We start from the raw sequence: 17,929 nt of genomic DNA on the forward strand, positions 1-17,929 counted from the left end.
TTCTAATCAAGTTCTTGTAAAAAGTCTTTTTAGTGTAGTAATTGCAATCAATTCGGTTTAGTTAAAAAGAACAGATGAAAATAACAAATAAGTTTAATAAAACACTCAGATTGATAATGTACTTCCGTTTTTAATAAAGAGATGCTCAAAAATTTCATTTTTATGTAAATCTCAGTTGCGTTGAGAAGTTACACATTTAGTGAAAAGTTACTTGTTTAAGCTGTATATGAAAAATAGTCAATAATTTTTCAGCATCTAAATTTGCAAAATTAATTGGCATTATTTTGAATTTTCTTTTAAGTTTGAGGCGGAGTTGAACGTAGTCACGAATGCCTGATGTACCTGCAACATAATTTTAACAAAAAATCTAAACTCTTTGAAGTCGTGAAAACTAATGACAGCCTTAAGTCAATGACTGGGTGTTTGTAGCACAAGTTTAATTGTTATATCAAATCTAAAAAACTGTGCAAAAATTTTAATTGGAGAAAGATTTTTTCTTCTTTACCAGCACCCAAGCGAAACAGGAAGTGAAGTTATATTACACAAGTAGTTTAATTCAATTGCTGTTTAGTTGAACTAAGTAGGAAGCATTAATATATAAGAGTAAATAAAGTGAGAAAGTGGTTAAATAAAAACAACTTAACGTGTTAGTCGTGGTAATTGTTGCTGTTGTGTGTGGTGTGTGAGAAAGACAGAAGGAGAGATGTCTGAGCGACTGGATGAGAGGACTTATCTTCTGATGAAGATTGAACAACTCAGACAACAATGTGCAATCAAGAGGGAGAAGGTCTCCGAAACTGTACAGGAGTAAGTACAACTGAACTTGAACACACAGTTACAACAGTTACAGAAAGATCTCTGCAGTGTTAGATTATAGAACGCCAGATTTTTATATACAGTTATACACAGATTATAGAATGCCAGATTTTCTATTTAATTTACTAAAACTAGAATTAAAAACTGCAGAAGTCGTGCTTCAAGCAAGATTACGAGACCATGAAGTCAGTGAGGAATAACCCCGGGCCGAATTATCACCCTTAATCCACCCCTATAATAAGCGGGGATTTGGGTGTAATGCGTATTCCCCCTCCTATGTATCGGGAAAAAGAGTGTAAGAGTGTACTTTTAAGAAATTACACTGTATTTACATTCTTTTTTTCACTCTTTTTATACTCTTTGCAAAGAGTTTAATTTAGAGTGGGTTGATAAGAAATTACACTCTTTTTTTTAACTGCTACGCGGTTTTCGCCGGAAGCCATTTTTTTTCAATGGCTTCAGTAAATTCACCTCACTTATATCATTCACGACTTTGCATGACGTGTTGTTAATAATTCCACACAATTGTCATCGAAAATTTATCAAATTCCGAGGCCAAGCAAAGTTACTAATCAACTTGGAGCGTGCAATAACAAATGAGCAGTAATGTCTTAAATCAACTGTCGTTGAGAATAAAACAGCTGCATATCCTACATCGTTGTGCAGCTGGTTAGGCTATAGAATATTATTTTTCGCGCACTCATAGCACTCTCGCCACTTTTCAAATGGCAACAGTAGCGAGAACAAATTGGCGCAAAAAAGTATTCCAATCCCAAATTCAATGTTTCATCACTTTCAGGTTTTCGTAATGTTCATTCGATAGTGACAAGTTTTTTGCGTGGATAAGTCACGCAACGGTTGTAATCGCAACGAGAGTTTAGCAAAGGATTTACTGTTCACGTTAGCAAAAGAAAATAACAATGCAACCTGACAACCTGACTCGTCCAATAATGACACCTGCCAACTCTGACCAATCAAAATGCGGATCTTTTGCCCCCTTCCCCAGCTTAGTGGGTGCATATTACAAACGGAAAAGATCCCAAATTCCAATTGTTGGAATGATTGTATAAATTAAGGTTTGGAATTAGTTCACTGTTTTTGGGGTAGCAAAATAAGATTCGAAAAGCAAATCCCTCAGTGGTTTATAACTGTTGCGAGGAACAATAATGGACAAAGGGTAGGTAGACCAGGCATATAGAGTCAAAAGAACTTTTATACCAGGTTTCTGTAAGCACCAGGTGTCTATTAGTGACGCCAGCTGATTAGCTTGGTTCTCTGACGTCCGATTGCAGCATAATCATCACAGTGAGTCAAAATTAACTGAAGCCGGAACACCCATAAAGATTTTGAAGCAAAACTCTTGAATGTTTTCAACGGTAGCCAACGAACAACAGTAGTCAGAAGATAGCCAAGGCAGATGATGTCAAAAGGAATTAACATAAAGTTTTACAGACACATTTCTGGAATCATGAGATCCAATTCACTGTCTTATTATATCCTGTTTGCTCCAACTTAGTTTTGAGCTCCAATTGAAAACGCTGTGTTATTATATAATATAACTTTGCACGATGAAGGGGGTGGGGGCTCGTTATATTCTCAATAAGCCGAGTTTTTAAACATCTTCTTAAATAACTAATTGAAGTTTTACTTTGAGCTATTACCTCTTCAGTGTTTTGTGTTGTCGTAAAATGTGAAACTCATTGCAAAACGAAAACATCTATTGTTGATGCCCACGTTTAGGTGCGCGACCCTAGACCACTCTGATCAGACCATTTCCCAGACTTTGCCCTCTTATCAGATCATCGTGCGACCCAAAGCCCTCTGATCAGACCGTAGTGCGACCCAAATAATTCGTGCGACTCTGGTGCGACCGAAAACTTTGTGCGACTTTAGCGCGACCAACGCTCCCTCTGATCAGACCATTTCTGAATACATGTTATAATCCGTTGTTATTTGTTTAAATTATTTAATTCAAACCTATATACTACCTACTCAACTTAAAATTTAATATTTTAGTATATCTTGTTAAGTTTAGGACAAAACTAATTGATAAAATATAAACAGGAAGCCATTTTGAAGTGCCTGCAACTTTTTATTTTGAGTCATCAAAAACAGTTATAAAAACTGCAGTCAAATAAATATTGTCAGTTAATGCTCTGTGGTCAGAGTTTGGGGCCATTTATATTCAGACTTTGGTGTCTGATCAGACCGTAGTGCAACCATTGTCCGAACTTTCGTGCGACCTATGATCAGACTATAGTGCGACTTTGCCCTTCGATCAGTCCTTAGGGTTAGCATTGTCCAGATTTTTGTGCGACCTATGAGCAAACTATAGTGCAACTTCGCCCTCTGGTCAGACCGTGACGCGACCAATGTCGAGACTTTCGTGCGACCTATGATCATACATAGTGCGAATTTGCCTTTTGATCAGTCCGTAGTGCTAGCATTGTCCATACCATTGCGCGACTCAAGCATTTCCCAGACCATGTATTTTGGACCGCACCACGCCACGAGTGTGCAACCCAAATGGTCTGATCAGAGCAGTCTAGGGTCGCGCACCTGAACCTGGGTGTTTTTCACACATTTATGATTGTCTGCATGACAATCCTCTTATAGTAGGCTTTATAAATTCGAAAAGATTCTAACATCAACATTCCGATCATTTTATCTGAGAAAAGTTCATTTTGTATTATGAAAGCTGTAGAATCAGGAATTTAACAAAACAATTAGAGTTTATACAGAGTCATTTTTGCTGGATGCAAGAAGAAAAGATAGATTGAATGTATTTTGCGGCAACTTTTCAGCTTCAATGTTGCAAAAATATAGTCCAAGAGGTTAATATTTGACATGTTAGAGAATAAAATGATAGAGATGGTATCTCCTGTTCAATTTTTCATGAAAGTAAAAGAAGTCGGATCTAATCTGTTTCACCAAATTTTTTTATGCCCCCAATTACAAATTATATTGTAATCTAGCGCGTTGATTTGTAAAAGAAACGTGCAACTGGGGGCGCAAAAGATATATGCCCACTAAGCTGGGGGAAGAAATAGATCCAAGAAGTGAATGCATCTAAATTGCTAAAGTATGGGAATTATCTGTGGAGAATAGAAAAGAACAGCAGAAACCTTCATTGATAAACTGAACTATTGCGCTCTAACCAGATTGAATAAAAGCGACTAAACATATGTTTACCAAAAATAATTTATCAAAAATGGTATAAACAAAAAATGATAATTGCGGTAGAATTCAGAGATTTACAGGAAAAATCTGATTAGTAGATCAATATCCTGATTTGTGCATAAGGAATGAGAAAGACTGCAAATTGTCCGTATATGTACAATAATTAACATGGAGAAAAAGAGGCGAGTGGAACCTTAACATTATAATTTCTGTTTGGGGACCTCAAGCCCACCAAATAACTTTTGTTAGTATCAAAAAATTTATTGAAATTGAGTATGAAAAAGTTTATCAGAAAAGTTCCAGCTATTTGAAAGAACCCAAAATTAATGCATGTCATCAGTTTGTTGGACTTCTCAGTTAAGACTACCTAGTTGTTTCATTATTTTTGTTAATTGAAATCAACTGCGCCAGTTCACATTTGTTTGGTAACTATTTGCTAAAAATTTTTCACCCTTCAACAAATAATAACGGTATTTCAATAACGGCACATTTACAGCTGATTTACAGTATTTTCTAAAATACGCAAATCTTCAGCATTTTGAAGAAGAATAATCTTTACATGCACTTATCTAGAAATTCTCTTTCATATTAAAAAAAACTCTCCATAAATTCATCCAACGTTGTTCATATCACAAAATTAAAAAAAGAATTTTCTAAGTGAAGGGGATCATTTGAAAATCTGAGTGAATTGATGTCTTTCAAAAATTTATTTTCCTTAGGTGTTTGAATTTTTTGTTCCAGAATGTTGCTTCAGAAACAAGATACGCAGGTTTTTGTCAGAAATTTTATTGCAAAAAATTCTCTGCAAAAGATTGGAAATTTTAGGAAACATTGTCTTTCCTTGTCAAAAGGTTTAAAAACAAGTGCGGGCGAATGTCGATGCATGGCAAAGGGATTTGTTGATATAACGCATCAAAAAGTGTAAACCTGCATTCTTTTCAGTTTTTCTCAAAAAAGTATGAATATTTCACCAAAAATTAATTGAAGCAAAAGAACTGAAGCAATTTTTTTTTAAAAATTGGAAAAATAAGTTTTAGTGGTAATTTATCGCACTTTTTAAGCTCGGTTTTAGAAAATCCACAGAAAAAACCACTAAAGGAGTAAACCGCGACATAACTTGAAGAACTGTAGCCTCAAATATATTAAATGAAATGGCAAGCTAAAACGAGCTTAGCTAAAATTGAGCTTAGCTAATACGAGCCTCACGGGCTATCGCCATTCCTTGGCCTCTTGTAGGACTTGATATAAAACTATCACAACCGAACAAATTATCATGATCGAAGTTTTTTAGGCGACCATACGCTTCAAGAACAATGATTTTTTCTGTGTGGGATTATTTCCGTGGTTTTTCTGCGTGGGTTTCAGTTCCAATGAAAATCAGACCTTTTTTTCTATGAGGGGTTAATTAATATTAGAATCAAATTGCGGTTTTTTTCCTGTGGGGTTTTATTTACTAGACCACTCAAACTGTAGCAATCTTGAAATTTTTGAACAGATGCTTAAACAGGATGACGACTTAAAATGATTTTTACTGTTTTTCAGTTTGATTGATTTCATGGACGAGACAGAGAAACACGATCACTTTCTGCGCCCAGTGAGAGACAGCAAAAACCCATTCGCAGAGAAGGCTAAATGTGACCTGCTGTAAATCAATGTCATCCAACATATCTCTATTTTGAATTCGGGCTTTCATTTTTTGAACTAAAATACGTGTTATTTATTCTTTTTCCACTCTCAGACTCTTTTTCAAAATCTACTACCCACCATTTTATTCCATCCCAGTTAATTTATGCCTTTTTATGTTATATATCACCACAAAATGCAACATTTTAATTGAATCTTCCATTCTTCTACTTTTTACGATTATTTTCTGGGATCTTTTCCGTTTGTGCCCCCCCCCTCAAGTACGTTATGCTCCTCCCAATTACAGAACACCTACCATTACATAGTAAATCCTTAAGTAAAAATATGGCACGTGCGTCTGGGGGGTATAAATACTATGTACCCACTAAGCTGGGGGACACAAACGGAAAAGATCCCTCTTTTGTATTTAACAGTAACCAGCGAATCTCGGAACTGATCCCCCAAAGTAGAATATGACCATGTGCAAATAATATTTCGGATCTTTAACGTTTGTGCCCCCCTCCCTCCCCCCCCCCAGCCTAATGGGTGCATATTATTTGCAGCCCCCAAACGCACGTGCCATAATTTTAAATTGTGATTTGCTATGTACTGGCACGCGCTCTCTAACTGGGGGCGCATAATGTACTGCCCGAGGGGGGGGGGGGGGGGGGGGGGGGGTTGCACATACGGAAAAGATCCTGTAAATGATATTTCTGATATATTCTGTCCCCCTCCGTCTTATTGAGCATATATTTTTACGCCCCCAAAACCATACGTGATATGTAAAACCTATATAAAGGAAACACTTTATTGATTGTTCCGACCAGGTGTTGAAAACAAATACTTCGCTTCACGGATGCTGGGGACTGCTCAATTCTTATAAAACCTGGCGAAAAATAAAAAATCAAGCCTTAAATGTCAAAATTTGAATTCCAAATTTTAATTTTAATAATCAGCTGTCCTGAAAATAATTGCGCCATGATTTTGTGATCTTTTTTCGGCCGGATTAGTTTAACCCCTCATTTTAAACCACAAAATCTTCACCCAAACCTTACGTATCTCTTATTGAATAAGTTAATCGTACGATTTGTATAAAGAATTAGAAACGCGGTGAAACTTTAGAGGCGTGAAAGAACCATGGTTAAAGGAGACGGGGTTAAACTGAAGGTGCACTCACTTAGCCTAAAATTTAACAAAGACCGAAAGACCCAACTCTGATCAGACCGACTGGGGTCGCTAAAGGAGAGTAAACCACGACCCTTCTACAGTCTTGCAGGACTATTTTTGGTCTGTAAATTGTGATCAGCGCCCGTCCAGAGTCTGTACGGTCGGATCAGCTGACTACCCGCGACCTGGAAAATTTGATACGAGACCCACCCAGTTTGGATAGTCTAATACAGCGTGATCTAGAATCTGTTTGTTTCCGTGGTGTAAGCTGGATAGTCCCGAACAGATCCAATTCCAGAATATGTAGGTCTGACCAGAAACCATTCCAAAGTCTCGAAAATACGCTCAAAAACAAGAGGTCAAGCTGAAGAAAAGGATGTCCTCTGCACAACAAAGAGATATTTAACTCCAGGAGACTTTTTTTTGAAAAGCTTTGCACAATTTAACGTGGTGAATATCAAAGACCACGCCAAAGATTGTTTTGCTGGTTGCTGTTAAGCTTAAATTTTTTATTTGATTGGAACTATTTTTTTTGCAGAACTATCAAAATCTAAGAACAATACAGTATATCAATGATTACTGTTACTTCAATGGTTCGAAGTATCCGCTGGCACATCTCAGTGTGCGGCCCCAGTGCTTCCGAAACCAATACTGGGCAACCATGTTAGCCTGGAACCTCCAATGAGCAACCCAAGTGTGTCTGGCAAATTTAATGCGCGAAACAAGTATTCCTGGCAAAGCAAGAATTAGTTTCTCCATAATTTTTATTTGTACATTTCGTAGTGGTCGTTAACGTTCGATTAGTGCAGTTTAGTTCGCAAATTCTTCTTAGTATATGTGTTTGTAGGGCAATAACACTCTCTCCGACAGGGGACTGACTGAGTTGTGCGTCAATTGAGATTGTTTCTTTGTCCATTATCTCAGTCAAGACTCTAATGTTGGCTCCTCTCAAAAATGTTCTATTCTTACGAGTGATTTTTTTAAATCACCCAATGCTGACTGTCCCTTCCATTGACGTGTAATTGCGGTGCGAAAGATATTTAACTTTAAAATGATTGTCCTGCAGCACGAATCAACAGTATTTGGTTAGAATAGCTTCGCGAAATACTTGTCTTACATTGAGATTTAAGAATGCAGAGTGAAGAAAAAGTTTTACGAGCTTTCACAAATACGTGAAAGAAACAGAATGTTAAAATCCCAGGTTGAGGTCCAGACCCAAATTTGCTTCTGATCAGACTTTCCAGACCAAAATTATCTCTAATCAGACTTTCCAGACCGAAATAATCTCTGAACAGACTTTCCAGACTCAATGTGTTCTGATCAGACTTTCCAGACCGAAAGAGTTCTGATCAGACCATCTCCAGACCATGGTCCAGACCCAAAATCAGACCCTTGTCCAGACCTTAATCAGACTATGATCAGACCCAATTTCTGATCAGACTCAGTCGAGACCATCTCCCCAGCTGACCACTCTGATCAAAAACACTCAAAATTGCCATCGTCAGCCCTCCCATCCTTTACCCACAACACTTACATTGTCCATTCTCCTCCCCCTAACGAGTTGAATTCCCCTCTCATCAGCCTTCTTCTCAACCCTAACCCCATCGCTTGACCCCCACCCACAACACACACACACACACACACACACACACACACACACACACACACACCACACACACACACCCACACACACACACACCCAGATACCCACACACACATACACCCACCCGCACACACAAACTTACACAAAAACGTTGGTTGAGATTTTACTGCGAAACTAGCTATAAAATAAAAGATTTGCGATGAATTTGAATAAAAACATTAGACTTGCGCTCATTGCGATGAAAAATATTGACAGTTGAAGTTTTTCCACGCGCTTATGCGGGAAAAAAACTACCGCAAAAGTTGAATTATACAACAAACTACCGTTGAACTCACCGCTATTCTTACAACGTTTTACCAAAGGAATAGTTGTATTGAAAAAATGCAACAATAGCGCTGATTAATCAGCAAACTTTAAAATATTAAAAAAGAAATAACACTATAATGTATGTCGAACATGCAATCGGTCAATGACCACCTTATGGATAGCTATCAGCTTATGAAGCGCATAAGCATTTCAATCAAAGACATTTTACAAATTTTTTAGATAAAACTTCACAAGAGAGCGAAGAAAGAGTCGAACTTCATGAAAAACGTTTGTTAATAACTTTTTGAAGACGAAAACTTAGAAAGTCTATTATAGGTCAGTTTGTTGCCATGATAATGCACCTTTTAAGTTTTTGTAGAAATAAATGCCATTTGTTGGATTTTATACAAATTTTTAAGAGCATTTTCAAAAAGAGTGATGAAAAAGTCGAACTTCATGAAAAACGTTTGTTAATAAATTTTTGAAGAAAACAATTTAGAAAGTCTATTATAGATCATTTTGTTGCCATGATAATGCACCTTTTAAGTTTGTGTAGAAATAATTGCCAATTGCTGAATTTTATACAAATTTTTCAGAGAATTTTCAAAAACAGTGAAGAAAAAGTCGAACTTCACCAAAAACGTTTGTTAATAACTTTTTGAAGAAGACAATTTAGAAAGTCTATTATAGATCATTTTGTTGACATGATAATGCACCCTTTAATTTTGTGTAGAAATAAATGCTAATTGCTGGATTTTATACAAATTTTTCAGAGAATTTTCAAAGAGAGCGGAAAAATGAATCTCTTCTCAATTTTTATGGCTGAGTGGTGTTTTGCGCAATTGAACGAGTTTTTCGGCGTGCATTTTGTGTTTTCTAGACACAATTTAAGTTGTTGAAGCTAATTGTATCAAATAATTGGGTTAATTCAACGATTTTTCTTTTTTCACGATTTCATCAAATTTCTGTGGATGTTGTTTTATGTCAAAACACACAAAACATCATAACCTTATATAAAGTACTGAACCAAATTAAACGGAAGTGGTCGCATTTTGTTGGCCCTGAACCCCTCTTGCTTGAAGTATTTAATTGGTTTCTCAAACCGGCCTAGTCAAAAAGTTATTATTGTTCAAATTTGAAATAGGTCGAATTTTCGGGTTATTCTGGGTTATTTTGTGTTTGACGATTTCTCTAAAACTATGGTACCAAATTGGACGGGAATTGTCGAGTTTTGTTGACACTGAGCTACTCTTGCTTGCAGTATTTGGTTGATTTCTCAAGTTGGCCTAATCAAAAAGTTGGAGGAAAGAACTTGTTTTATCACATTGAGAAAGGAACTTAATGTTTTGTACTTTTTCGAATTTCTCATTCAATTTTTGACCAAAACAAGTAAATATTGACTTAACCTGTTCCTTTTAGGACGTTCTTCACTGAAATGGCTAGTCTCAGTCCTGAAAATATTCTTTAGAGGAGTTATTCGATGATGAATGCGGAAAAATGAATCTCTTCTCAATTTTTATGGCTGAGTGGTGTTTTGCGCAATAAAATAAGTTTTTCGGCGTTCATTTTGTGTTTTCTGAACACTATTTAAGTTGTTGAAGCTAATTGTATCAAATAATTGGGTTAATTTAACAATTTTCCTTTTTTCACGATTTCATCAAATTTCTGTGGATGTTGTTTTATGTCAAAACACACAAAACATCATAACCTTCACGGTGAGGTGGCAAATTTTTTCCCACCTCACCATGAAGGTTTGCCGTGACCTAGAACGTGGAAATGGACCAGAATTACACCCACAAAATCGCCGGGAACGCTGTTTCACGTTGTTTTACGTCGGTTCCGGAGATCTTGGGCTACGATTTTAGCCCAAAAAAATGGGGTACAGAACATTATTTTGGTAATATTTGCTAAAGTACTGAACCAAATTAAACGGGAGTCGTCGCATTTTGTTGGCACTGAACCCCTCTTGCTTGCAGTTTTTAATTGGTTTCTCAAACCGGCTTAGTCAAAAAGTGATTATTGTTCAAATTTGAAATAGGTCGATTTTTCGGATTATTCTGGGTTATTCTGTGTTTGACGATTTCTCTAAAACTATGGTACCAAATTGGACGGGAATTGTCGCGTTTTTTTGACACTGAGCTACTCTTGCTTGCAGTATTTGGTTGGTTTCTTACTTGTTTTCTCAAGTTGGCCTAATCAAAAAGTTGGAGGAAAGAACTTGTTTTATCACATTGAGAAAGGAACTTAATGTTTTGTACTTTTTCGAATTTCTCATTCAATTTTTGACCAAAACAAGTAAATATTGACTTAACCTGTTCCTTTTAGGACGTTCTTCACTGAAATGGCTAGTCACAGTCCTGAAAATATTCTTTAGAAGAGTTATTCGATGATGAATGCGGAAAAATGAATCTCTTCTCAATTTTTATGGCTGAGTGGTGTTTTGCGCAATTAAATAAGTTTTCCGGCGTTCATTTTGTGTTTTCTGAACACTATTCAAGTTGTTGAAGCTAATTGTATCAAATAATTGGGTTAATTCAACGATTTTTCTTTTTTCACGATTTCATCAAATTTCTGTGGATGTTGTTTTATGTCAAAACACACAAAACATCATAACCTTATATAAAGTACTGAACCAAATTAAACGGAAGTGGTCGCATTTTGTTGGCCCTGAACCCCTCTTGCTTGAAGTATTTAATTGGTTTCTCAAACCGGCCTAGTCAAAAAGTTATTATTGTTCAAATTTGAAATAGGTCGAATTTTCGGGTTATTCTGGGTTATTTTGTGTTTGACGATTTCTCTAAAACTATGGTACCAAATTGGACGGGAATTGTCGAGTTTTGTTGACACTGAGCTACTCTTGCTTGCAGTATTTGGTTGATTTCTCAAGTTGGCCTAATCAAAAAGTTGGAGGAAAGAACTTGTTTTATCACATTGAGAAAGGAACTTAATGTTTTGTACTTTTTCGAATTTCTCATTCAATTTTTGACCAAAACAAGTAAATATTGACTTAACCTGTTCCTTTTAGGACGTTCTTCACTGAAATGGCTAGTCTCAGTCCTGAAAATATTCTTTAGAGGAGTTATTCGATGATGAATGCGGAAAAATGAATCTCTTCTCAATTTTTATGGCTGAGTGGTGTTTTGCGCAATAAAATAAGTTTTTCGGCGTTCATTTTGTGTTTTCTGAACACTATTTAAGTTGTTGAAGCTAATTGTATCAAATAATTGGGTTAATTTAACAATTTTTCTTTTTTCACGATTTCATCAAATTTCTGTGGATGTTGTTTTATGTCAAAACACACAAAACATCATAACCTTCACGGTGAGGTGGCAAATTTTTTCCCACCTCACCATGAAGGTTTGCCGTGACCTAGAACGTGGAAGTGGACCAGAATTACACCCACAAAATCGCCGGGAACGCTGTTTCACGTTGTTTTACGTCGGTTCCGGAGATCTTGGGCTACGATTTTAGCCCAAAAAAATGGGGTACAGAACATTATTTTGGTAATATTTGCTAAAGTACTGAACCAAATTAAACGGGAGTCGTCGCATTTTGTTGGCACTGAACCCCTCTTGCTTGCAGTTTTTAATTGGTTTCTCAAACCGGCTTAGTCAAAAAGTGATTATTGTTCAAATTTGAAATAGGTCGATTTTTCGGATTATTCTGGGTTATTCTGTGTTTGACGATTTCTCTAAAACTATGGTACCAAATTGGACGGGAATTGTCGCGTTTTGTTGACACTGAGCTACTCTTGCTTGCAGTATTTGGTTGGTTTCTTACTTGGTTTCTCAAGTTGGCCTAATCAAAAAGTTGGAGGAAAGAACTTGTTTTATCACATTGAGAAAGGAACTTAATGTTTTGTACTTTTTCGAATTTCTCATTCAATTTTTGACCAAAACAAGTAAATATTGACTTAACCTGTTCCTTTTAGGACGTTCTTCACTGAAATGGCTAGTCACAGTCCTGAAAATATTCTTTAGAAGAGTTATTCGATGATGAATGCGGAAAAATGAATCTCTTCTCAATTTTTATGGCTGAGTGGTGTTTTGCGCAATTAAATAAGTTTTCCGGCGTTCATTTTGTGTTTTCTGAACACTATTCAAGTTGTTGAAGCTAATTGTATCAAATAATTGGGTTAATTTAACAATTTTTCTTTTTTCACGATTTCATCAAATTTCTGTGGATGTTATTTTATGTCAAAACACACAAAACATCATAACCTTCACGGTGAGGTGGGAAATTTTTTCCCACCTCACCATGAAGGTTTGCCGTGACCCAGAACGTGGAAGTGGACAAGAATTACACTCACAAAAACGCCGGGAACGCTGTTTCACTTTTTTTTACGTCGGTTCCGGAGATCTTGGGCTACGATTTTAGCCCAAAAAATGGGGGTACAGAACATTATTTAAGTAATATCTGCTAAAGTACTGAACCAAATTAGACGGGAGTAGTCGCATTTTGTTGACACTGAACCCCTCTTGCTTGCAGTATTTGGTTGGTTTCTCAAATCGGCCTAGTCAAAAAGTTATCAATGTTCAAAGTTGAAATAGATCGAATTTTCGGGCTACTCTGGGTGACCCAAATTTCGGTACAACAAAACACGCAATTTACCCAACAAATGTTGGTGTTTTAGAATCCCCAGATAGTGGGGAGTATCCCCATATATTTTTTATATGGTGTTTTATGTAGTTCAGACGTTGAACTTTGGCTCTGAACAGCGGTCACCTTGCTTTTTTGGGCATTTGGCAGGGTACCTCCTTTTTGCTATAACTTCTTCTAGAGAGCACCGATTGGGCTAATTTTTTAATATGATGCGTATCTCAAGCAGTGCTACAAACTGTGTTAAAGGTGGTTTATCTTTGTTCGGCCGTTTAAGAGAAATTGACCAGTGAACTTGCCCTTGATTTTACCTCTAGAAGCGTTTGACAGGACTGGGTCTGGGTCCGGTCACTTTTAATTTCATCATTTCTGGTATAAATTATACTGTTTTGAATAGCCCGTTTAACGCAGATTCCGAATATATATACTTTATATATCATTTTCTGTGGTTTAGGTGTTCAGTTTTAGCTCTGGAGTTGGTGTATCTCTCCTCCAAGGTCATTTGGTACGGTACCTTCTTTTTGCTATAACTCCTTGAAGAGTGCACCGATTGGGCTCATTTTTTAATATGATGCGTATCTCAAGCAGTGCTACAAACTGGTGTACGGGCGTTTTTTTTATCAGCCGTTTTCGAGAAATTGGCCTGGGAACTTGGACCCGGTTTGACCTCCTGGGGAGAGAAACATCAGCACTGAAGACCAACAATTCTTCTCTTTCAGATTGTTGTTAACGCTCCAAAATTGTTAGCAAAGTTTGCCGTGACGATCTGGATTGTGTTTCAATCAGCTATTGTAAGTTTCTTGTTGATGTAGAGGAAAAATTGCAGATCGAGCACATGAGTCGTGGGAAAATGTGGTCAAATTGACTGAATTCACGCCTGTATCACGGGCGATTCAATGAGCTATGTTTTGTTTCGATTGGTTTAGTATTTTAGAAGTTATTGATGATTTTGGACCTCAAACCTCCGAAAATGACCACATGCTCACTGCTCGATCTTTAATTTTTCTTTAATCAGAGTGTTTATGTTAACAACAGGTTAATATGAGTTACAATATCATCGTATCAAACTTTTAAGACTATGTTGAACGTTTTTGGTTTGCTCTTCGGGAAACTATAACCGAACGAGCGTTTGGTACCAATTGAAAAAAGGGCATAGCAACTGATTGCTCGGTGACTTTTCATCGGTCCAAGGAGTTGTCCAATTCCAACCAAACTCGGTATGGGGTATCACCAGTGCAATTAGAGTGCAACACAAAAGGATATTTTGGTATAGCTTGCCAAGCAAAAAAGTTGGGTTTTCATACGGAAATTTTTGAATTTTGCGAATGACGAATATCAACTCTAGTTATTTTTGATTGGGTCAGGAAGTGGTCCAAATTGAACCAAACTTGGTGTGGAGTATCCCCCGGGTAGGTAGAGTGTAGGAGGAAAAGATTTTTTGGTACAGCTTGCCAAGCAAAAAAGTTGGGTTTTCATACGGAAATTTTTGAATTTTGCGAATAACGAATATCAACTCTAGTTATTTTTGATTGGGTCAGGAAGTGGTCCAAATTGAACCAGACTTGGTGTGGAGTATCCCCTGGGTAGGTAGAGTGTAGGAGGAAAAGATTTTTGGTATATTTTGCCAAGCAAAAATGTTGGGTTTTCATACGGAAATTTTTGAATTTTGCGAATAACGAATATCAACACTAGTTATTTTTGATTGGGCCAGAAAGTTGTCCAAACTGAACCAAATTTGGTATGGAGTTTCCCCTGTGTAGTTAGAGTGTAGGAGGAAAAGATTTTTGGTATATTTTGCCAAGCAAAAATGTTGGATTTTCATACGGAAATTTTTGAATTTTGCGAATAACGAATATCAATTCTAATTATTTTTGATTGGGTCAGGAAGTGGTCCAAATTGAACCAAACTTGGTGTGGAGTATCCCCCGGGTAGGTAGAGTGTAGGAGGAAAAGATTTTTTGGTACAGCTTGCCAAGCAAAAAAGTTGGGTTTTCATACGGAAATTTTTGAATTTTGCGAATAACGAATATCAACTCTAGTTATTTTTGATTGGGTCAGGAAGTGGTCCAAACTGAACCAAACTTGGTGTGGAGTATCCCCCGGGTAGGTAAAGTGTAGGAGGAAAAGATTTTTTGGTACAGCTTGCCAAGCAAAAAAGTTGTGTTTTCATACGGAAATTTTTGAATTTTGGGAATAACGAATATCAACTCTAGTTATTTTTGATTGGGTCAGGAAGTGGTCCAAATTGAACTAAACTTGGTGTGGAGTATCCCCTGGGTAGGTAGAGTGTAGGAGGAAAAGATTTTTGGTATATTTTGCCAAGCAAAAATGTTGGATTTTCATACGGAAATTTTTGAATTTTGCGAATAACGAATATCAATTCTAATTATTTTTGATTGGGTCGGGAAGTGGTCCAAATTGAACCAATCTTGGTATGGAGTTTCCCCTGTTTAGGTAGAGTGTAAAACAAAAATAATTTTTGGTATAGTTTGCCTAGCAAAAAAGTTTGTTTTTTATACGGAAATTTGCGATTAATTCGAATAAATTGCGATTATAGAATTTTAAAAATGTGCCTTTTTCATCGGGTCAAGGAGTTGTTCAAATCGAACTAAACTGGGTATAGAGTATATCAGGGGTATCTAGAGTTTAGAGCAAGAAAATTTTTTTATATAGGTTGCGTAGCAAAGAAAGTTAGGTTTTCATACGTAAATTTTTGAATTTTGCGAATAACGAATATCAAATCCAGTTATTTATGATTGGGTCAGGAAGTGGTCCAAATTGAACCAAACTTGGTGTGGAGTATCCCCTGGGTAGGTAGAGTGTAGGAGGAAAAGATTTTTGGTATATTTTGCCAAGCAAAAATGTTGGATTTTCATACGGAAATTTTTGAATTTTGCGAATAACGAATATCAATTCTAATTATTTTTGATTGGGTCAGGAAGTGGTCCAAATTGAACCAAACTTGGTATGGAGTTTCCCCTGTTTAGGTAGAGTGTAAAACAAAAATAATTTTTGGTATAGTTTGCCTAGCAAAAAAGTTTGTTTTTTATACGGAAATTTGCGATTAATTCGAATAAATTGCGATTATAGAATTTTAAAAATGTGCCTTTTTCATCGGGTCAAGGAGTTGTTCAAATCGAACTAAACTGGGTATAGAGTATATCAGGGGTATCTAGAGTTTGGAGCAAGAAAATTTTTTTATATAGGTTGCGTAGCAAAGAAAGTTAGGTTTTCATACGTAAATTTTTGAATTTTGCGAATAACGAATATCAAATCTAGTTATTTATGATTGGGTCAGGAAGTGGTCCAAATTGAACCAAACTTGGCGTGGAGTATCCCCTGGGTAGGTAGAGTGTAGGAGGAAAAGATTTTTTGGTATATTTTGCCAAGCAAAAATGTTGGATTTTCATACGGAAATTTTTGAAGTTTGCGAATAACGAATATCAACTCTAGTTATTTTTGATTGGGTCAGGAAGTGGTCCAAATTGAAGCAAACTTGGTGTGGAGTATCCCCTGGGTAGGTAGAGTGTAGGAGGAAAAGATTTTTTGGTATAGCTTGCCAAGCAAAAAAGTTGAAATTTCATACGGAAATTTTTGAATTTTGCGAATAACGAATATCAACACTAGTTATTTTTGATTGGGCCAGGAAGTTGTCCAAATTGAACCAAACGTGGTATGGAGTTTCCCCTGTATAGGTAGAGTGTAAAACAAAAAGAATTTTTGGTATAGTTTGCCTAGCAAAAAAGTTTGTTTTTTATACGGAAATTTGCGATTATTTCGAATAAATTGCGATTATGGAATTTTAAAAATATGTCTTTTTCATCGGATCAAGGAGTTGTTCAAATCGAACTAAACTGAGTATAGAGTATATCAGGGGTACCTAGAGTATCCCCTGGGTAGGTAGAGTGTAGGAGGAAAAGATTTTTGGTATAGCTTGCCAAGCAAAAAAGTTGAGTTTTCATACGGAAATTTTTGAATTTTGCGAAAAACGAATATCAACACTAGTTATTTTTGATTGGGCCAGGAAGTTGTCCAAATTGAACCAAACTTGGTATGGAGTTTCCCCTGTATAGGTAGAGTGTAAAACGAAACGAATTTTTGGTATAATTTGCCTAGCAAAAAAGTTTGTTTTTTATACGGAAATTTGCGATTATTTCGAATAAATTGCGATTATAGAATTTTAAAAATATGTCCTTTTCATCGGGTCAAGGAGTTGTTCAAATCGAACTAAACTGGGTATAGAGTATATCAGGGGTACCTAGAGTATCCCCTGGGTAGGTGGAGTGTAGGAGGAAAAGATATTCTGGTATAGCTTGCCAAGCAAAAAAGTTGTGTTTTCATAGGGAAATTTTTGAATTTTGCGAATAACGAATATCAAATCTAGTTATTTTTGATTGGGTCAGGAAGTGGTCCAAATTGAACCAAACATGGTGTGAAGTATCCCCTAGGTATGTAGAGTGTAGGAGAAAAAGATTTTTTGGTATAGCTTGCCAAGCAAAAAAGTTGGGTTTTCCTACGGAAATTTTTGAATTTTGCGAATAACCAATAACAATTCTAGTTTTTTTGATTGGGTCAGGAAGTGGTCCAAATTGAACCAGACTTGGTGTGGAGTATCCCCTGGGTAGGTAAAGCGTA

At 36.5% G+C, this 17,929-nt stretch overlaps 1 protein-coding gene across 1 annotated transcript; it reads left to right on the forward strand.

Moving 5' to 3' along the window:
* The first annotated feature begins 542 nt into the window (after nt 1-542).
* LOC142341088 (guanine nucleotide-binding protein subunit gamma-like) lies at nt 543-5,834 on the forward strand. The gene is made up of 2 exons (XM_075391951.1): nt 543-807; nt 5,539-5,834. The coding sequence occupies exons 1-2, from the start codon at nt 704-706 to the stop codon at nt 5,642-5,644; spliced, it is 210 nt and encodes a 69-aa protein (XP_075248066.1). The 5' UTR covers nt 543-703; the 3' UTR covers nt 5,645-5,834.
* Nucleotides 5,835-17,929: the final 12,095 nt, after the last annotated feature.

The sequence above is a fragment of the Convolutriloba macropyga genome, chromosome 6, assembly GCF_964194025.1.
Source record: "Convolutriloba macropyga chromosome 6, txConMacr16.3, whole genome shotgun sequence".
NCBI lineage: Eukaryota > Metazoa > Xenacoelomorpha > Acoela > Convolutidae > Convolutriloba > Convolutriloba macropyga.

What these genes read in the sequence shown, in the direction of transcription:
- LOC142341088 (XM_075391951.1), top strand. Translation starts at nt 704, where the DNA reads ATGTCTGAGCGACTGGATGAGAGGACTTATCTTCTGATGAAGATTGAA. An exon ending in GTCTCCGAAACTGTACAGGA is followed by an intron (nt 808 to 5,538) that starts GTAAGTACAACT and finishes ACTGTTTTTCAG; the next exon opens with TTTGATTGATTTCATGGACG.